At 39.9% G+C, this 22,303-nt stretch overlaps 2 protein-coding genes across 2 annotated transcripts in view; one reads left to right on the forward strand and one right to left on the reverse strand.

Moving 5' to 3' along the window:
• hdc (histidine decarboxylase) overlaps positions 1 to 4,424 on the reverse strand; it is a 5,576-nt gene extending 1,152 nt beyond the window's left edge. The window contains 11 exon segments of the mRNA XM_020605859.1: positions 1 to 65; positions 216 to 314; positions 401 to 491; positions 642 to 804; positions 889 to 955; positions 1,273 to 1,416; positions 1,499 to 1,636; positions 1,743 to 1,865; positions 1,953 to 2,066; positions 2,151 to 2,323; positions 4,397 to 4,424. The exon segment at positions 1 to 65 is cut by the window's left edge and continues 10 nt beyond it. Of these exon segments, the coding sequence (XP_020461515.1) occupies positions 1 to 65; positions 216 to 314; positions 401 to 491; positions 642 to 804; positions 889 to 955; positions 1,273 to 1,416; positions 1,499 to 1,636; positions 1,743 to 1,865; positions 1,953 to 2,066; positions 2,151 to 2,323; positions 4,397 to 4,424 (1,205 nt within the window).
• A 4,386-nt stretch (positions 4,425 to 8,810) lies between these two features.
• usp8 (ubiquitin specific peptidase 8) lies at positions 8,811 to 21,442 on the forward strand. The gene is made up of 19 exons (XM_020605804.1): positions 8,811 to 8,917; positions 9,599 to 9,749; positions 9,978 to 10,122; positions 10,259 to 10,344; positions 10,450 to 10,585; positions 12,373 to 12,415; positions 12,802 to 12,973; positions 13,182 to 13,344; positions 13,433 to 13,574; positions 13,774 to 14,057; positions 14,151 to 14,663; positions 15,797 to 15,871; positions 16,032 to 16,330; positions 16,665 to 16,886; positions 16,978 to 17,188; positions 18,346 to 18,582; positions 19,031 to 19,173; positions 19,285 to 19,417; positions 19,880 to 21,442. Exons 2-19 carry the CDS (start codon positions 9,646 to 9,648, stop codon positions 20,036 to 20,038), a joined length of 3,267 nt encoding a protein of 1,088 aa, XP_020461460.1. The 5' UTR covers positions 8,811 to 8,917; positions 9,599 to 9,645; the 3' UTR covers positions 20,039 to 21,442.
• The last annotated feature ends 861 nt before the right edge of the window (positions 21,443 to 22,303 follow it).

Here is a 22,303-nt window from a genome sequence, read left to right on the forward strand (position 1 = left end):
GCAGGAACCTCAAAATTTGGGTCACTCCTTATGTGAGACTCCAAGAGCTTTGCCATCTCAATTCCCTACAAACAAATGAAAACTATACACAATTATGAAACATAAACAAAAAAGAAAATTCTGTTGGCTGTCACTGTAATTTCAGAATTTCATTCTGTAAATACTAATGGTTATTGTCTAATTTGATGATAGAAAGAGAAGTGAATGCCATTTACATGTCTGATATGAGCTTGGAGGTTGTTCAGTCCAAAGGAACGCATGACAAACCAGAGTTTGAGGGAACGGAAACGTCTGCTAAGGGGAATCTGCCAATGCTGACCAACAGAAAAAAGTTCTGTTATTGGATGAAATGATTCACTATGACAGGTGAATGCTTAATTTCATGAATATAAAGTCATACCATAAAGTCAGTGGCTGCCTGTGAGTTTTCATGTCTGAGATAAACTGGGTCAACACTGAAGGTCTGTTGTAGCTTATATTTATCCTTTATCCTGAGTTTAAAAAAAAAAATTACCATATTATCAACCAACCAGCATCGTTCACATTAACTTTGGATTTACTGGTTTTTAATTTCAGATCCACTTTCATATGTAATGTTTATTTCTGTAAATGTGAGATGAGGCTTAAATATTGTAACTTACCAGAAAGCTGTGCAGTCAAAATGAACCATCATCCACTTGGAAGGGTTAAAGACAAAGGAGTTTGAAAATTCAATGCCTTCAAGTGACCAGCGCAGCTCAGGACAAAAGTAGGCTGAGCCAGCATACGCAGCATCAACATGGAGCCACAGTCCCTCTTCTGCACCTGCAAAACAGGTTAAAATGCAAGTACTGCATTATACAAAAGTGTCAAAGCACACATCATTGGAGTTTTAATTTGAAGACATACACACTGGTCCCAGTTCTGATATCTTGTCAAAGGCACACACTCCTGTAGTCCCCAAAGTTGCACACAGCTGAACAGGAGACAAATGTAAAGTTCAGTGTTAAAATGATAATGGATGGTTTAGATATTTTAGTCATTTTCTAAAACAAATGGCTTTTTTTCATGTTAGCCTCACAAATCATACATAATTAATGTTGCCACAGGCCATTTTCCATTCTGTTTGTTTGTTTACTTCGTTTGTTTTAGCTGCTATAATAGGCAGAACTTTTTTTTTTTATTTCAATATACTATAAAAGTTTGCTTTAGCCATTTGCCGTGATAGAAGCACTCAGATCCTTTAAAAAGTATATTATTGTAAAAACAATCAAACAAAAGCCAAGCACCTACCATGAAAGGGACCAGTCCCCTTCTCCTGTCTTCTTCTATGGCTTGTTTCAGTGTGTCTCCTCTAAGAGACAGCTGTTCATCAGTGGGTAGAAACCGTATTTTTACCAGAGAGATCAGACCTGCCTTCTCAACTGAGGAATGAGCCTGTAAATGGAGTCATTACATCAAATCAGATGATTTCAACTGATTCATAGTAAGTAGCTGTACTAGAAGAGATAACACTGACCTGATCTGATGCATAGGCCACTAGTCTTGTATTTAGAACTGAGTCATCCATGTCCTGGTCAAGCTCGGCCCGCAGCTGCAATATTTTGTCTTTTCTGGCTGCCAGCAGAGCAACCAGTGTGCTCTCACTGACTGTGCCCTAACAGGAGAGTCAAGTAGAAGAAGACACTCAGCTTCCAGTTACCACAGAGACTACGATCAAGGGTTTGGGTTTAAAACAAACACATCAAGGTGATGTCACACACCTGCAGTATGCCTCCACCTCTGCTGTCAGGATGGTGATGCAGGAAGAAGGAGGGGAGGCCTAGTGCTTTGCACAACCAGTCCATCACATGCATTTCCAACTCTGTACATGCTGGGCTAGAGGCCTGGCCAAACCGGCACAGACAGTTTGATTTATCAGGACTTCATTGTTGTGATGGTGTAGTGGAGAAACTGGTGTGTGTTGCTCTTACCCAAGTGAACCCAACACAGTTGATGGCATCTGCCAGCATGTCCCCGAGCATGGAGGGCCACGATGTCAGACTGGGGTAGTAGGCATGCATATAAGGGCTCTGCCAGTGAACCACCTGGTGAAAGAGATAAGAAAATACCTGCATTTTGGCCAGAGTTACAAATGGCTAATATGATGATAAGAGATAGTAGAACCTTACTCCCGGCATGATGACTTTCTCAATGTCATTGAAGATATTCTCCCAGTCCTCCGGCTCTGTAGGGGCAGTGTCAGGGAGAAGCTCCTTCATGTAGCCTGGTTTCACATCTGGAATCACCCTCCTCTCTCTGATGGAGCCCAGGTACTGTGTGATGTAATCCACCAGCTCCTTACCTTATTGGTGATAGACAATGCATTGTAACAGCTGGAATAATATTTCCTTTTAAAATGTATTATGCATGATTGTAGCATGGAAATAGAAAGCTAATTACAACACTTGTTTTATTTGCCACCTGATGCAGTTCATGGAGTTGAATAGAACTTCTGGATGGGCAACAAACATATATGGGCCAACAAATCAAAGTGTCAGGATGTCTGGTCTGACAGCAGTACTACATTTCTTACTACATTGGGCAGGTGGGCACCAGTATCACGGAGAACTGTCACACCTGACAGTTCTACACTAGTTAATGAGATGAAACAGTTGGATAAGAACGGCTTATAACAATAATCTGTCATACTGTATTTCATACAGAGGTTTGGAGAGTGGTTCAAATGGAGATACTGCATGCTTTTAATCAGACTGTTTTGTTTTGTTTAAGCGGGACGAACAACAATAAGTGGCCAGGCTCATAGCAGTAAAAGCAGCTGCGGATCTGTCCCTTTTCTGCGCTTTTACGCACATAGGTTTTGGGGCGGTGTTCTTTTTCCTGGGACACAATTAACACTGGAAGACTAGCACAGAAAATACACTTTTGTGAGTCGGTGTAAACGCATCGGCCAGCACAGCTGCTTTTATTAAAGCATATAGACGCGATGTTTTCAATCGGGGGAGCGGCGCTCTCTTCAACAGAAATCTTTTCCTCGTGCTTGTCTTAGCCTGATATCACAATCATTGCAACAGGCAAATCACATTTCGAAAGCCCAATGACGTTAGATCAGCCAAAAGTAGCCTGTTAAGATTATAAAATGGTTAAGACGTGTACTTTAATAATCACAGGCAACACGCACAACTACAGTCATAGTGCACAGTCACTCATAGCAGTGCAAAACAAACGAGGCCTCACAGTAACCGAGTTTCCTACATCACTTATCACCTTGCCCACGTGGACCAGAAACAACTAGGCCACAGTAAATATGTGAAAACGAAATAAAATGATCAAAAGCCTATAAGGTATCTTTAAACACCTGGGGGCGCGACCGCCTGGGGTGGGTTGATGCCCTACTGGCATCAGGACGGCTTAGCTTTTTGTTAACAAGTCATCAAACACTCTAGCAAACACTTTAAACCCCTGTAGCATAATTAGCTCGTTTAACTTATATAGCGTTGTTACTTAAAACGCATTCACTTATCAAACCAAACTCAGGCCAAAACTCAGACCGGAAGGTATCACTCTTCCTTCATTTGTGCCATATGGCCCTGGTACAAGTTCATATGCTTAGAGATATATTTTCCCCAGTTAGATTTTCTAGACCCTCTTAAATTGACAAAGTGGAACAGAAATCTTGTGCTTTTCCTGCAAACTTTCACTGAAACAACAGTGACCAAAACGCTCTGGGCCAATTTAAAGCTGCAGCCCATTTGATCGCTCAGTGGGGCTTACTGCAGTGTGCTCCTGCGCACAACAAACCCAGCTGAAGCAGCGCTTTGGTGGATAGACACAGGTGTGGAAGCAGCAGAGATGCATAGCTTGGACCTCATGCTCTAAACGCAGATGCTCGGTGGACATAGGCTCCACAGCAACGACAAACACGCCAGCAACCTCTGCCACCTGTGCCGCTCCCTCCGCCTCACTTTCAGCCACCGCAAACGAGAGCATCACACCTTTTTTCACCAATCCTCCACACAAAGCACGTTTTAGCTGTGCTTTACGGGCACTGTAGGGCACTTGGATCTCACAGGTTAGCCACAATGAACAAATCTGCTTTTCTTTTGCTTGCTTGTTGTTTGTTTTTGTTTTGCAATAGTCAAGGTTTCCCCAGGAAAGGCTGGTCACAGAATCAGCCAATGAAATATCACAGAGACATAACTTCAGAATAGACATGACCAAAATAAGAAACAAAAATACATTTTAACTGAATAAAAGAAACGGCAGCCTAACCCTAATAACACCAGAGTTTATAGGCTATTATTGTACTTTTTATACACATGACTTAACATTATTTATTGCTTAGGCCTATTGGTATTTTTGCAGTGAAATATTATGCAAAAAGAATAAATATAGTAAAAATGGAACCTAAATTTACCTCTGCGATTGTACTCCTCAGGCTGCATTTTTTGTTAAAGGTAAGAGTTCTTTGGTTTATAATTCGTGTTGTAACTGCAAAGATGCTTTGTGTATTCAGCAAGACAGACCAGAGAACTATATAGACCCATTTGTGAAGGACACACCCAAAAGTGGTGACGCATTTGAGCCATCAAACAAATGTCCTCCACATGTCCTTTCCATCATTGAAATCTTTGGTGCATCACCTGTGAGCTTCCATTTCCGATTAAATATTTACCCTCCTTCATTTATTTGTGTTTCAGTTAAAAGATGCCATGGGGGTAATCTGTGTAACACTATAAGGCTAATAACTGATAATTAACACTGCAGTTAACAGCGCCCTGGCCCAGTGGCTGATCTAAAACATCTTACATGGTGTGGCAAGAGGCTTTGTCAGGGTGGCATGGATTGTGCTATTTGGGGGTTTGGGCGTATATTGTTGTATAGCCCCGGCTGACCCCATGTTTTGCATGTTATCCCTGTGCCTGCGTGGGTCTCTCCAGGTAATCCAGCTTCCTCCCACAGTCCAAAAACATGTAGCTTAGTTTGACTGGTGACTCTACAAAAGGGCATCCTGCATAAAACATGTCAAGTTTAACAGAACAGCCGAAAGTAGAAGAAGAAGACACTGTAGGAGCTTAAAGGTAGGGTTGGAGTTTCCTTCCAGAAGCTTTTTTGTTACATTTCTTGACTTTGTATTTTCATCCCAATGGCAATGAATACATTAAATGCACTGTCATCATAGGGTTTAGAAGTCCATCATCTGTGGCAGCAGCAGGCATCAGAGTATTGCACCAGACATACAGCTTTAACCACTGTAAACCGGGAAAGTCTCTGGGTAATTTTTATTAGTATGTGACTTGCTATTTGCCAACTTGTCACTCCAGGTGTCTGGACCTTTGTTTTGGGACAGTCAAAGGGGCTTATAATTCTTTTGGCAGAGCCCCGCTTGGCATGTCAGACCATAATGTTGTTTATCTTGTTCCGTCCTAAAATTAGGTCCTGAAGAGAAATAATGGATGGAGAAGTCCACTCAGTGTCTCCGGGATTGCTTTTCTTGCACTGACTGGGACATGTCCAAAAATGCCTGTGCGGATATAAATTAATTAACAGAAACTGTGTCTGCCTATATCTCCTTTTGTGAGGAGATGGCCATTCCCCAGAAAGCCTTGTGGGGTGAATTTATGTTACTTCCATCAGGGTGCAGAATCAAACTACCGTGATGCAAAATAAACAGGTTCAGATGATAATTTGTTCCTGTTGCTATCAGTCTTCTTAATGGTACTTGAAATGATAGTCTGTGTCTGGTATTGATGTTCTTATGTGTTTGACTGTTTATACTGCTGACTTTGAATCAAATTGCCCCCTGGGAATAATAAAGATACCTTGAGCCAAAGCTGAGTTAGTTCATAGTCTTTATAGTGTGCATCGTGTTTTGGAGGAGTGACTTTGGAGAGAAGTCAGAACGAAAGGGTGGGATTTCTTTGGTTCAAGGTTCAAGGATTTTATCAAGGTTCAAGGTTCAAGGATTTTATTGTCAATTCACCATATGTGCAGGACATACAGAAAATCGAAATACTGTTTCTCTCTCACCTAGTGTTGGGTGCCATAACATTTAGGAACTAAAATAGAATAAAGTAGAATAAAAATAGAATAGAATAAATAAATCTAAACGGTGAACAGTGTTCCCCATCCTCACAACCTGGTGAATGAAGCTGTTTGTAAGTCTGGTGGAGTGGGCCTGAAGACTCCGATACCTTCCCCCTGAAGGCAGGAGTCTGAAGTGGGAGTGTGAGGGGTGGGAGGTGTCATCAGCAATGCTGATGGCTCTGTGGGTGAGGCGGGGGTTGAAGATGTCCGTAAGGAAAGGCAGAGGGGCACCGATGATCTTGCTGGCTGTTTTCACTATGCGTTGCAGGGTCCTTCTGCAGGAGGCAGTACAGCCTCCGTACCACACAGTGATGCAGCCAGTGATGATGCTCTCAATGGTGCCCTGGTAGGAGGAGCACATGATGGACATGATGGATAACATCTGTGTTTATGAAACTCAACATGTTTTAGTTTTGTAGTAGTGCTTTGTAATCACAAGCATTTCATTAGTAACTGTACTTAAATTACATGTTTTTTTCTGATTAGAACTGATTACAATTACATGCATTTTGTAATTTGATTACATGTTACTAGCTACTACTCAGCACTGATTACATGTAGCATTCTCTGCTATTTCCTCTTCTCCTGTGACTACTTCACAGAAGATGTCTGTTAGAGAAAATCAATATTTATACTGAGTGATGACTCTACAAAGACAAACAAAGGTAAAGTACACACAGGAGGGTGTAGTAAGGAAAACCCATCAGTGTCATAGCTTATCACTGCTTTGTATCACCTGGACTGTTCACACACTGCTGTTTATATAATCATAATTCTAACACGCTGTAGCATACGTCAGAGGCGATCAATTCATTCAGCTGATTCAGTGAGTCTAATAAAGCAACGAAGGATGTTTATTTAAGACCTTTGAAACCCATTGTCCTAGTCAAGTGGACATTTAATAAGCTTAGATATTTAGAAGAAGTCAATTTGGAACAGTCTGCGCTCTCTGGGTTCATTAGTCTGTTTATTAACACCACGTGTGGATGAAAAAAGTTTTCATAGATTTAGATGCATTTCCTGTACTGGATTAAAACTCAAAATATCTCAACACATCGCTGCACTTTCAAGTCCATCACATACAGTATGTATTAAACATTGTCCAAGCTATTACATGGGTTAAGTCTATGTTTGTGATTAAACTAGTCCATTTTCCCACAAAACGTGATCTGAAAGTTTATTATTCCTCTGAATCATATTTGAGTTTAAACCCACATGTTCTAACAGTCCCTGCTACAAAGACCTTTGATCCACTGAAGGCAGGAAGTCTAGTAGCTGCAATGATGACTATTAAGTGTGTATGTGTGTGTGTGTGTGTGTGTGTGTGTGTGTGTGTGTTGACCTACCTATATATTACAATAAATTGTGTGTGTGTGTGTGTGTGTGTGTATGTGTGTGGTATAATAAATAAATGCTAGGGGATATGGAGCAGAGCACACTGTGACTATTGTGCTCCTTGTGTGCCTGCTTGATGAAAGCAGTTTGAACCACGTAGTTGTGCAATTGAAGCTCAGGTGCTGCTTTGTGACATCAAAGTCATATTGCTCCATGATGGATCTTATTCTGTTCCTTTTATTCAAATAAGCTGAAAATGTCAATACAGCATCAGCCTATATCACAAAGAGAACCTTGGGCTTGATAATTCAAATCAAGAGCCAGAAGCAATTCATAAAAAGAGGATTTGGATAATTAGTGTGACATATGACATCATATAGTAGGTTATAATACATTTTTAGTATTTTAAATTAATTTAATAAAATGAGGTTTTATAGAATTTTCCTTCCATTTGTGATCTTTTAAATTTCACTCTTTTTACACAAAGGTTTATCTGTGGAATGGAAGTATAAATCTGAGTGTGTAAAGCAAAACCTGTTTAAACCAAGTGTAAATCTTTATTGGTTATACTGTCAAAAACAATAATGTGCTTTACAGTGGATTTAAAAACTTTTATAGTATGAACTGGATTAATTTCAAGGTCACTTCAGCCATAAATGTATTGCAACAGCAAATTATGTCATTTAATTGTCATTTACAGTCTGTACAGTCAACCCATGTAATTAAAAAATGCACATAATTATCACAATAATTATCACAATCAGTATTACTATGGGGGACATAAGTAGTTTGACAGACTAAAACAGTAAATCTTTAATTGTGAAATACAGTAACACAGTGATCATAGTGCATTGACCAGAGTATGATGTGTCTCCACTTTTGTTTTATGCTCACAATATAATGAAGATTAAAATACTGTGACAGAAACAATGTGCAATGTTTTAAAATCTCACAGTGGCACTTAACAATAATTAGCTGCAGAAGAGGCTGAAATAAGTAGATTTTTCAGATCAAGTAGATGTTCTCAAATAATGCTTCATTTTAGTTTTAGCTCTCAACCACTATCATATACATGGCAACAGATGGACAACATGCATATCAAACTGACCCTGTAGACTGTAGGGTTGTGGTATGAAGTATGAAGGTATAGTATAAAGGTTGTGGTTTGAAGGCATTTTGGCAGTGAAAAAATGACAAGATTAACAATAGCACATAACAATTCAACCACTACACTTGTGAATAATGTAAAAATCTGAGACTTTTTACAACATTTGATGATAGCATGGGACAAATATGTGTCAGAGATGGTATGCTCACTGTAGGAAAACTGCAGGAGAGACAAGGTGGGACAAAGTGGTCAGTGAAGGAGAAAATTGATTCCAGAAGGTGGCAGTGATGCAATAATGAGGATGCCAGCTACAGCAAAAGAAGAAGAAGAGGAGGCGGAACAAGAACTCGGAAATCAGCTGTCAAAAAAGTAACGCTAGTTAAAGTGTATACAACGTATGAGAAAGAGGTAATTTTTAAGTTCACGATGTCTTACAAAACAGTTGGTCACTGTATGTATGTCGGCATTATTATTGGAAGATATTTCATTATTGCGAACTATGATTATAGCTACGAATACCTGTGCCGTAATAGCTCACAGCAGCTAACCTAAAGCTTAGTTAACTGCGTGTTCTCAGTGTAGCTTGCTAGCTAACCAATGTAGCTAGCTAGCTGCTTATGTAAACTCCAAGTGTAATAAAGTTAATTTGACATGTAATTAGGTAAATTGTGTTTATATCAAACCAATGGTTTGTTTATGCTCTACTCTGAGTACTGTCAATTTAATTGTCCGTTAGCTATCCAGCAAATACCCCGTCAAGGCAGATGTTCGCGGCTAACGTTAGCTAGAAAACTCTTTTCTGTTGTTGTCAGCGTTGAAATATCATGCCCCAGCTAAATGCAATCACAAGCTGACAGATGTTGGCCGCCAACAGTTAGAGCTAGCTACATATAACTTGTGATAGGTCATGTTTTTAGCTTAACCTCTGGCCATTTTTAAATGCTGCACGACCGAGCATGCAGCTGGGACGATACTGATAATACTGGAAGTTGTATTCAACAACATATTGTATGCGTATTTAAACAGGAAGAGTTTAGTGTATTAGAAGCTGCGTGTTTACTTTATTTTGCTGTCACGGACATTTTCCAGAGATGTCCCGAGCTTGCGTACAGCACTGACTGAACACAGCCGCGAAGATGCCTGCAGTGTCCACCGAAGTCAAGGAGCTGTATCTGTGCACCTCGTTGGGTGACCTCAATAAAAAGGCTGAAATTAAGGCGGATAAGACGAGCACCAGAAGGTAACACTACTGGTATCAACTAGGGCAGCAACTACCCATTATTTTTGTTAAACAGTTTAGCACCCAAAGATACCCAGTTGACCGTGGTATACTTTATGACAATGAAAAGCGTTAATGCTATAGCTTCACTGAATAGAAATGGGAGATAATATACAATAAAAAACCAGCAGAAAAGTTGAAGGACATTGATGACATGGTGCTGAATATATATTAATTTATATGTTCCAGCTATGTTCAGAGTGCCTGCAAAATCTTCAAGGCGGCAGAGGAGTGCCGTCTGGACAGAGATGAGGAGAAAGCTTATGTGCTGTACATGAAGTATTTAACAGTTTATGACATCATTAAGAAAAGACCGGACTTCAAGCAGCAACAGGTATAGTTAATAGTTGTACAATTGTAATATTTTATTTTGTTACTAAAGTCCTATTTATAGACTTGTTAACTAGTTGCAAAGTATCAAGAAATAAAGATAGTAATTTCTAAACTCTTTTCTGTTCCAATGTACAAAGGATTATTATTTGACCATGCTGGGGCCAAACAGCTTTAAGAAAGCCATTGAAGAAGCTGAGAAGCTCTCTGAAAGCCTTAAACTCAGGTAAGAGGCCTTCATAAAATGTACACACCTTAATAATGCACCAGAACTTTAATATGTAATCACATTATTTATTTTGCTCAGCCAATTTATTACATATCTATACAGGTATGAGGAAGTTGAGGTTCGCAAAAAACTTGAGGAGAGGGAGAGACAAGAGGAGAAGAAAAGGAGGGAGGAAATATCAGAGAAAGATGGTCAAGGCTCTCCAAAAGCATCATCAGCAAACAAGGACAGCAAAAAAGTAAGGAGGTCATTAAAATGTATAGACATGTGGCAGACACTTAATTCCAATGAGACCTACTTTAGCGTGCATGTATTATTTACAAATTATGTGGGTGGTTGAATCGATTTTAAGACAAGTACAGTGATCATGATTTTTAAATTGAGACATAGTTAACACGTTAAGCCCTTTTAATAGCTTGACATTAACGCTTGCCCGGGGCAAGCAAACTCTATATTTGGGCAACTGGAATGCGTCATGTAGTTGCCCAATCAGGCAAGTGAAAAATACAAGTGATAGTCTGTATCCGTTTTTGTGTGTTGAAAGCAACTTGGCTTTCAGTTTGTGAGCACAGGGAGCATTTTGTCAGAACTCAGAGACCAGTGAGTGAGATTAGTGAACTGGAAAACATGGTTTTGGTGTTTATGGAGCGGCTTCTTCTCTGTCTGTCACAATGAGAGCAGTGCTGAGCTCCTGGACACGGAGCAGGGAACAGCTGAGACACCGCGGTGAAAGGGGGGGTGCAGGTGAAACATGCTGGTCTATTAGAGTACTTGAGGTAACAACACCTCTACTCTGTACTGTACGTGCAATAAAACCTCTGATAGTAAAAAGCCAGTCAGAGCAATTTATCAAAACATTTGCTAAATGAGCATGAATTTGCAGAATGGGGATCATTTTAGCTTTGCCCGCAGACTCACATTCATCACCAGTATGTGTTAACTGTCGAGCTCCTTAGGCTAATAGCTAACTGTTTACGGTAGTCTATAAGAGGCAGAGAAGGAAGCTACTCTGTTTATTTGTCAGGATAATGTTGTGTAGCTTATTTTTCTCCTCTGGTTTCTTCAGAAATTCTAATAAACTCATTAAAGTAGACTACCCAAAGTGATTAGCTCAGAACTTTTTTACAGAGAGATGAAATAAAGGGAATCAGATTTACCTAAACTTAAACTGGTGCTGTATTTACTGCTGTACTGTCCAGTCTGAATTCTAATCTAATTCTAATCATGGTAATTCTAACCTATTACCAATAGAGCAAAGTGAAAAATAGAAATAGAGTTTAATAACAATGAAAGTTAACAGCAGTAAATAGCAGATACTTTGCTTATAAATGCTGAGGTTTTGTTGATACTTATTGGTGTATCCACTCACTTTTATGGACATTTGTGAGACTGGAGTTACTTTGTCGTTATGGATGATGAAAAGGTTTTCTACTGCAGAAATAAAATCATTCTAAAAGCTTTTAGTAAATTGTGTAAATAACAATTAGATTATATACAGGCAAATATAATTTATGTTCAGGTATTTCCACAGTATGTCATGTATCCTAGAAGTCATCATAGTTATTTTACTAGGTCTTATGTTTCAAAATTCTTTACTTATTTCTTTTTAAGGTCAGTTTGCCCCTATGCAGTATGCAAGCTATATTTTTTATGTTAAACATGAATAAAAGAGATGCATTAATGTTATTTCTTAAAAGAAAACATAGCTGTGCCCATAAATATTTAGCTGCGCCCTTAAATATTTTAATTTAGAGGTACTTGTTATAATGTGAAACAACAAATTCCCTGAAAGTTGGTCTGAAATGTTTTAATAGGCCTACATTTTCTATTCTGGACAAGTCTGGCTATTGGGCAAGTAAAGCTTAATGTCAAGCCCTGTAATGGTAATGTTTTATCATTCAAATTTATTTCATATAAGGAAAAGTTAAGTGGAAATGGAATCAATGAAATCAATCATATTGTTACTGTTTATTTGTAAGATAATTGTTTTGACATCAACTTTGTTCGTGCGTGTCTGTATGTCAGGTGAAAGGAGAGCAGAATGAACTGAAGAATGCAACATCAAAGGGTAAGCACAATAACAAAGCATCTGATAAATCTGTATTGTCTTTTTTCCTGAGATATTGATCAAAATCGTTCTGTAAACTGTGAATATGTTTAACCATAAACCCATGAAGTTTTTTTTTAACACAATATTTTGTCTTGTGTTGTTATAATGACTTTACTTGTAATTTAATCCATAAAGTCTGTTGTATAGTGTACATTACCTTACATATTTTACTATAAATATCAACTGTACATATCTATCGGTAAATTAGTACTGACTGTACATACTGTGAACTCTTCACTGCTGTTATTGCACTTCTGGTTAGATGCTAAACTGTATTTCATTGCCTTGTACTTGTACATGTGTAATGACAATAAAGTTGAATCTAATCTAATGTAATCTGATAGCTGTGCTGCCAGCTGGTGGGATCACAGCTGAGAAACTGTTCCACATGATGAAGGACCAGGCAATTACATTAATTGTCATGGATGCCCGCAGCCAGAAGGACTTTGAGGAGTCTCACATTCAGGTCCCAGCCCAGACCTGCATCAGCGTGCCTGCAGAAGCCATTAGCCCAGGGTGAGAATGGGGTTTGGGGAGGAGGATGTGATTGTTTGATCTCACATTGTATTTTTAATTTTGGAGTGAGCAAATGTATTGTCTAATTTCTTTTTGTAAACTTGTTTTCTGTTCCTCTGTCTGTTTCACTAACTCTCAGACAAAGGAAGAACAAATTCAACTTCTAAACCTGACCCTTAATTTAAACTGGATTGTCATGACTTTTCAGAATCACTGTGAATCAGATTGAGACAAAGCTGCCAGATGTGTCCAAAGAGCATTGGAAGCAGCGGGGATTTACAGATTATATTATTTTGCTGGACTGGTTCAGTTCTGTCACAGACCTTGCACTGGGCACCACCTTGCAGAGCCTCAAAGATGCCTTGTATAAGGTAACTTCATGTGTGAGTTGTTGTTTACACACTTAACATCAGCAGAATAGTCCTGTGAGGTACAATAATATGTTTGCACACTCCACAGTGGGACAGCATCACCATTCTGCGTAGTGAGCCACTGGTGCTGGAGGGGGGCTACGAGAACTGGCTGTTGTTTTATCCCATGTACACAACCAATGCTAAAGTTCGTCCCCCTAGACAGAATATAATCAGCGCCACCCCTCAGTGTGAGTATCACCATCACACCTACACAGCATACACCTTAGAGTAGGAAACTGTGTAATACACACACATGATTACCTGAAATAGCCCTTAGATTTAATCCTCCTACAAGAATCTTAACCTTGTAATACTCATCTAATGTAACTGGAGTGTTTTTATTTTCCAAAGAAAGTGAATCTGAGGTTTCTTTGATGTGTTGAACAGTGAACTTCAGCTACCCATCTCTAGAGGAACCAAAGCCTCTGACCCCACCTCAGCCAGAGCCTGAGATCACACCTGAGCCTCAGGAACCCTCAGCTCCTGTGCTGGTGAATGGGGTTGCACCAGCCGACCCCCCCACATCTAAAACTTCCATGATTACAGATGGGTTGTCAGACACTATTGATTCATCTGTCACAAGCTCTACAAGTTCTGAACAAGACCTCAATAAAAAGGGCACTGCGGTAGGCGCATCACAGTCACCTGCAAGAGCCAAGCCCTTCCCACAGGTTTTGTATCTATCCCTTTAACTGTTATACCTTTTATGCTTCAAGTGTAAGTATGTATCACTTGTATTTTATTTTCCTGCTCTTATGTCTCAGTTTGACCGTACCCAGAAACCCTCTGTCTGGGTGTCTGATGAGTCTCGGCTGAGTCCGAATGGGTCAGTCAAGGACTCCACCCAAAATGGCCCAGCTGTCCCTGACCGATCAGTCAAACCACCGTTTATGCCCAACACGTCTCTGTCTAAAGAAGAGCAAAGTCAAATACACTCTGAGGCAGTGGCAGTGATGGAGAAGGCCAGGCAAGAGCATGAAAAACGCATCCAGGAGCGTCGTTTAGAGGAGGAGAGGAGGGACAAGGAACAGAAGGAGAAGGAGTTGAAAGAAAGGCTAGAAAGGGAAGAAAGTGAGAAGAGAAAAAAGGAAGAGGAGGAGAAAAGACACCAAGAGAAAAAGAAACTGGAAAGGCAGAAGGCCGAAGAGCAGGAAGACAAAGAGAACAAGGCATCGGAGGAAAAAGAGAGAAAGGGAAAGGAGCAGAACTCTGACACACCCTCCAAGAGTATGTCTCTGGATTCCCCTGCTCCCAACCACATTGTTAGTGAAATAAAAGTGAGTCCTCTTCTATCAGTGTTACTTTACCCCTCGATGTTAAAATATGGCTTAACATTTGTGCTTTTGTTGGTCACAATACAAGTATCCAATGTAACAACAGGAATTAAACACTAACTTTGTTGGCAGTTCACAGTAAAAGTGAGATGTGAGCGCTATTGAAGCATTCACCGACTCCGACCTCTGTGCTTTGTCTATGCCATCAGAACAGCTGCCTGGTTGTTAGCAGCTTCTGATGAGCTGAAAGGACAGTGGGCAGAAGAACGGTCTTTCCCAGGCTGAGATACTGCAGAAATGTACTAGAAAAAATGTTTTCATGTAGACTCATCAGGACAAAATCAGCAGTGTTCTACGTATGGGTTCAGTGATTTGATTTCTTAATGTTGACATAGTGTGCAGGCGGAAAGTGAAACCAAAAGCTGACAAACACTCCAGGATCAGTCATAACATGCCCAGAAAAGGTTTGCATCACATACTAAATAACAGGGGATTTATGTGATTTTTAAAGTGGTGATTATGCTTCACTAAATATGCCAGAGGGGAAAAAAATACAGTTGAAGCCTAAAAAAGGCAACGGGTGAATGTGAATGGACCTTTAACGTTCCTTAAAGCCTAATGTCTTAGATATGTGGTTGAAAAGAAACCTACGAAATCTTGCTTTCTAGACGGCGAGACCACAAATCCACACATCCATGCACTGTATAAATAAACAGCCCCTCTAATAGTAACAGCTATTTGCAACAGTGGTTCCACCCACTTCTTCCAATCTGCATAATCACCCAGAGTTGCCATATAGAATTACTAAGTGTAGTGTCCCTTTAGGCTGTCTCTGCTCTCCTGTCTTACTGACTTGCGCTCAGACAATAGCTCTTAGTTCTCTCTTTTTCTCTTCTGGGAGTCAGTTGCATGGTGTTTAAAATCAATATAAGTGATTTAAGTTATCACTGATATACAGAAGATACCCACTGACCACAGTGTCATAAGTGTTGTAAGCCATACAGTGTCATGGCTGAGCAGTACCAGACATGTCCATGACACTGAACTTTAGAAATACAGTAAAACTCCTCATGATTTTTGTAGATAAAATTTTAGTGAAGTCACTGCATGTGTTTTTTTTTCTTTTTATTCCACAGAGGGAGCCACTGACCAGAGCGAGGAGTGAGGAGATGGGTAGGAGTGTACCAGGCCTTCCAGATGGTTGGATGAAGGTACCAGATGTTTAAAACTGAAATGTGTTATTTAGAGTTATTGAAGAATTTATTTAACATGAAAAAGGCTAGGAAGCCATATACTTCAATTGTAGAATCATTATTTTCTTATGCGTGATTCTACATAATGTGATGGTTCTGCTGCTCCATTTTTCTGTAGTTTCTTGACACGGTGACAGGGACCTATCGATACTACCATTCCCCAACGAACCGTGTACACCTGTACCCTCCTGAGGTCACTGTTCCCCATACCCCACCCTCCACACCACCAACAGTCAAACAGAAGCCATCACGACCAGCTGAGCCAGACGCCAACCGTGAACGAGAGCAGGAACAGTCTAAACTGAAACGCTCCTACTCTTCTCCTGATATCAGCCAGGACCTGAGAGAGGAGACCCAGAAGAAGGCCACTGCCCCGACCACTGCTGCTGTCATACCCACCATCAATAGGGACACCAAGTAAGGCAAAATGTTAGAAACAGCTTATAATATAATCAGAAAAGTAGCATGGTGCTGGTGAAACAACAGTAATATGTGAACTAGGTGTTACAAAATTTACATTTAAGCCACATTTAGACTTTATCTAACTACAACATTTGAAATGCAGTGCAATTGGTGCTGACTGAGTTCAGCATCCCATCAATCACTGGATTTTGCAGCAACTGTGATAAATGGACATTGTCCTGCATGTGGCATTTATTATCACAATCAAGCTTCATTGTATTCCTTTGGGTCTATTACACATTGTATTACCTTGCAGAAAGTAGTCTGGTATGTTCTCATTGTGTTCCAGACCTGTCAGTGCTAAAGTCTATTCTAAAGTGGAGATTGCACGGCCTTCAGCTGCCAAAATTCGCAACCTGAATCCTACATTTGGAGGTTTGGGTGCCTCACTGACTGGTCTTCGTAACCTGGGAAACACATGCTACATGAACTCCATCTTGCAGTGTTTGTGTAACACTCCTGCAATGGCTGACTACTTCAACAACAATTGCTACCTGGAGGACATCAACAGGTCAGGCCCCAGATTAGTGGATTTACTTATCATAAAGAATCAGATATGAATGAAAAGATTCAAAGGGCTTGTTGTTTTCTTCCTCTGCTAGGTACAACATCCTTGGCCATAAAGGGGAGGTGGCGGAGGAGTTTGGTGTGATCATGAAGGCCCTGTGGAGTGGTCTGTACAAATGCATCAGCCCACGGGATTTCAAGATCACCATAGGCAAGATCAATGAGCAGTTTGCTGGCTATGACCAGCAAGACTCCCAGGAGCTGCTGCTGTTCCTCATGGATGGGCTCCATGAGGACCTTAACAAGGTAGTACATGCACTTGTTTTATGCATCTATAGGATATAACCACCAGTACGGCACAGATTGTCTTAAAAAAGGTTTCAATATCTGCTAGGAACAAAAGAAACAGAAAAGACGGTATTTAAATAAAAGCACACTTTCCCTAAGTTAAATATTAAGTGTATCAGTATTAAGTAATTTGTTATTTCCAGCCGTGGATTTTTAAGGCTTGCCTTCTACTAGCCCTGTATGTTGTTGCACACTTGCCTGTTAACAATAAAAAAAACCTAGTCTTTTATCATTTTCCTTCTTTCTGTTTTTTCACTGGGTTTCATTTTGATGGCAAATTAGAGAGTAAGTAAATAGCTGTGTGTTCTTGGTCCTCCTGCAGCAGTGTGAGTGTGGTGTGTGTGCATCTGTCTGGTCTGATGCTCTGTTGGATCCTCTGTGCATGTAGACCCAAGACATGCCTCATTGCCTGTATTGACTGATTTGACTGGCTTCATGTGCTTTTTAATAGGAAAAGAACTAGGTGAACTGTTTAAAAGACAGAAAATCATTTTCTAGCTTGAGATTTTTCTATTTTTAATCTTGATAAACATGACAGTGAAGATGGTTCTTAGAAGATAAGGCAACTTGGAGATACTGTGACAATTGTCTCCACCTGGGGTTGAGCTGAAGTAGTACACCCGCCCCATTTTAATTGTCAAATTATTCACTTCCATATTTAAAGGAAGAGGGGCCAGTTAGGGTGTAACAGCTGATGTCGTGCATTTCTCATGACACGCTCTCCATCTCATTACTTCCCTTTTGTGTGATGTTCAGATCTGTCTGCCACCGGACTGGCCCGGTCCACTTTGTCTTTAAATGATGCTTCAGTCAGACTCATTAATGTGACATTTTTTAGCAAGTGTTAACCTACCAGCCATATCCTCCTGCCTATAATACTGAGAGTGAAGTGGCTGAATTGCATGCTACTAAAACAGAAATAGATTAGATAGGTGTCGAATGCAAAGTTTCAGCACTTAGAAATTCAGTGACTTCTGTTTTTCAGTTCTATCCACAGTATAATAATTATGACAAGCATATTCTGTTAGTGGGATCACAAAGAGAGGTTGTGCTAACACCTACAAGTGCAGTTGGTCTTGTGTACCATCATGATGTCTTTCCCTGTCTGGTGTCAGGCGGATAACAGGAAGCGTTACAAGGAGGAGGAAAATGACCATCTGGATGATCAGACAGCAGCTGACCTGGCCTGGAGCAAGCACAAGCTGCTGAATGAGTCCATCATTGTAGCACTGTTCCAGGGACAGTTCAAGTCCACTGTGCAGTGTCTGACCTGTCACTGCAAGTCACGGACTTTTGAGACCTTTATGTACCTCTCCCTGCCTCTGGCCTCCACCAGCAAATGCTCCCTGCAGGTCAGCCAAAACATGTGTCAAGAGTTTGATCTGTTTTTAACGGTTTCTGATAAGCTTGCCAGAAACACCTAAATCTGGGCAAACTGCTTTACTGAGACACATAACCACTCAAAGCAGTTTGACAACATGTTTCTTCAGCCTTTGGTTTCTTTTATAATACCCAGATTCATTGTTGAGTGAGGTGAAAAACAACTTTCATAATTGGATATAATTGGCGTCCACATAAGAATGAACACTTACATGATACTGTATTTTGACATGTAAAAGCTGAATTGCTCCAGACTTTGACAACCATCAAATGTTTCTTTTTCTTGACAAGCACACAAACCATAATATGACTGCATCTTGGAGGCTTAAAATGTTGTCTCTTTTTAAAAATGAAACTATATAAGAAGTTTTGTTTTTGTTTTTTTTTTCCTTCCACTGAAAATTCCCTGCTTCTTGGCAGGATTGTCTGAGGCTTTTCTCCAAGGAAGAGAGGCTGACTGACAACAACAAAGTGTTCTGCAGACACTGCAAAGCCCACAGAGATTCCACCAAGAAACTGGAGATCTGGAAGGTCCCACCCATTCTCCTGGTGCACTTAAAACGGTATGTCAAACTTCTAAAGCTCTCAACATACATTTATTACATGATATTTTTGGCATTTTCTCAGTGTTACCACATTGACACAGCTTTCTTCAATGGATGTCTATTCTGCAGGTTCTCCTATGAGGGTAGATGGAAGCAGAAGCTGCAGACATCTGTGGACTTCTCCCTAGACAGTCTGGATCTAGCCCAGTACGTCATTGGACCCAAACAGAACCTGAAGAGATACAGCCTTTACGGAGTTTCTGTGAGTAGAAGTGAAATGAATTTTGTTGGATAGTTTTGTTTACAAACTACAAAACCGTATAAATGGTTAAAAGTTTAAGAGATTGTATGTTGATAGAGTACATCATCAATTAAATAAATATATACAATAGAAATACAACAATAAAAGAAATGTACTTAAGAATACAAGCATTAAAAGAGGATAATATACAGCACAGACCAATGAAGTATTATTACTGTTATTAAGCAGCTACATCTTTCCTATGGTTGATAAAGTCCATAAAAAGATGAAAAACAAGCCAATAACAGATTACTTCTAGTGGTCAAGCTGCTTCTGTACCGTAAACATACCACTGTTTGCCCATGTGACAGCAAGACAAATTGACCAAGACAAAACCTGGATGTTAAGCACACATTCAAAACGGCAGTATTTTATAGGTACCAAACTGTTGAGACAAGCTTTGCCTTATGTCTTCACTACCAGAACCACTATGGCGGTTTAGATGGTGGACATTACACAGCCTACTGTAAGAATGCTTCCAGACAGCGCTGGTACAAGTTTGATGACCACGAGGTGTCTGAAATCTCCACCTCATCTGTCAAATCCTCTGCAGCCTACATCCTGTTTTACTCCACCCTGTAATGGAGCTGCAGTTTATGAAGAGAGAACGCTACACCAGAGCAGCAACACTCAAGCCTTGAGGTTGTTTTTTTTTTTCTTTCAAAAATCACAGCTCTGTGGACCTGGCGTACCCACTGCGGGTAAACAAGTCATGTGTGTACATGAGGATGCACTTGAGCAAGTGACTACGAGATCCTGTCTGTTCCAGATTGGAGAATGGTGCGAGCACACTGTGCAGTGCTTCAGCTACTAGAAGACCCTATAGCTGTTTAAAACATGCTGTCTGTTCATATTACTGGTCATCTAGTGATTAAACAGATGCTCCTATTACTCTGACTCCTATACCATGATGATCGTGTTGTAGGGCTGACAGCTGGTTCAGATGCTCTTCATCATTTGCGATAAGCTCAGTGTTGAAAGCCCTATCACAGAACTGATTGTCAGCTTTCCTGTACTATGTATACACCAGGGTTAACAGTTAGATGGCATGTACATACATACCAATGCTGATGTTGCACATTCAGAAATGTAAATACTCGAAGGCAAGGTGTTGATCTGTTAAGTGACCAAATTATTATAATTTTTTAAGGTAGCAGCTGTCATAGTATCACCTTATTCATAAAGACAAACCATGTGTTTTAGGGGTAATCTATAGCCTTCTGAAGTTTAACATGATCTTTAAGTGTTGAATTTTACAGGAGAGCATTGAGATTGTTGCTTGTTCGCATTAGGCACATTCTTGCACTTATACAATATGCAGTCATTTTAAGTTGTTTATGTGGAACACTTTGTTTAACAGCAGACATTAAAACCCGACTCCGAATGCTTTGAAACCATGCTGATGCTGAGATCCATCATGATTGGTCCAGCCAGTAACAGAAAATCCTACCTGCTTCTATAAAGTTTGTTGTAAAATGTTTGTGTTAATCATGCTTAACTCTTTTCCTTATATTATTATATTCAAACAAAAACTATATAGAGGATAAGTTGGCATATTCCTTGGATTATAATGGTGATACTGGTTTTGTTTCTGGGAGGCTGGAATTCTGATTTGATTTAAGTAGTTTCTGTCTTCAGTACTGACCTGGGAGAATAGAAAGACGGGAGAAATTAACCTTACTGGCACACACCCACACACGAGTGTGTTATTGTCACCATTTGCTGTCCAACTGATCACTGACCAGACAAGCACAAATTATACTGATATTTTCTTTCCTGAATGGACCAGAGATCTGAGGTGGTAGGATTTGATTCTCTGCTTTCTGAGTACAGTCTTATTGCCTAGCATGAGATCATAATCTGTTTTCTTTTCACTTGTACGTGTTGATTTTATTTCTTATGCTCTTAAAAAAATTGCTTCTGACATAACGATTATATTAATCACAAACAACTCATACGACTATTTATTAAAACTGCTTCAAGTTAGTGTTTCTGTGTGTGAATTTAACAGCATTATGACAGGCTGAAGGTAGCCCTGCCCCGTCCCCTTTATGTCTGCAGTTATAAGACAATAAGTAAGACAAACATAAAAAAAGACATTTGGCCATAACAGTAGCACACAATTTAATGCTATATCTTTTGATGTATTTGAAGTAGAGGTCTGGAAGGCAGGCTTGCTGCAGACTCAAAGACAGTTCAAATCTGGGTTAAGGAAGGGGAGATGATGAAGGCAGATGGACAGGAAGCAGAAAGTCCTCTTATAGCTTTGGCCTGCTGTTGGAGAGTTCAGAGTCCATTAATCTTTGGCTTTTGGAAAGGCTTTCGTGTGTAGAGCAGTATGTAGGCATTTGGAGATTGTACAAGGTTGTCCTGTACCTCCCTGACTGCCGAGTCATCAAAACAGTGCCAGGCCCTAGTCAGGGTGTTGTGGCACAGAGCTGTGTAGTGACCCATGTTCAGGCTACCTGTATGGTTCTAGAAAAGGAGAGGGATCATTTGCATAAAAAAAAAAAAAAAGAAACGGGCAGTTAGCTTCTTTTTTTTTAAATGTAAATTCAAAATCCATTATCACTTGAAAAACAATAAATTGGATTGTAAAGAAGATTGGAGCCTATGGCACAATATCATCCTAAAAAAATGTAAATAAAGGTAAACTCTGAAGTTGATGAACTACAAAAGTAAAAAATATCACATTATAGAAAATGGAAACCTTTAATGTCCATTTCTGCAGCTGTCTCCACGTTATTAGAAAGATTTTTAAGCGATTGAACAACTGGGGCTTTTATTGTATTTGTGTGTGTGTTCACTCACCACAACAGCATACAGGCGGTATGAAGAATATGAGGT

This window comes from Monopterus albus, unplaced genomic scaffold, assembly GCF_001952655.1.
Source record: "Monopterus albus unplaced genomic scaffold, M_albus_1.0 scaffold72.1, whole genome shotgun sequence".
Lineage (NCBI taxonomy): Eukaryota > Metazoa > Chordata > Actinopteri > Synbranchiformes > Synbranchidae > Monopterus > Monopterus albus.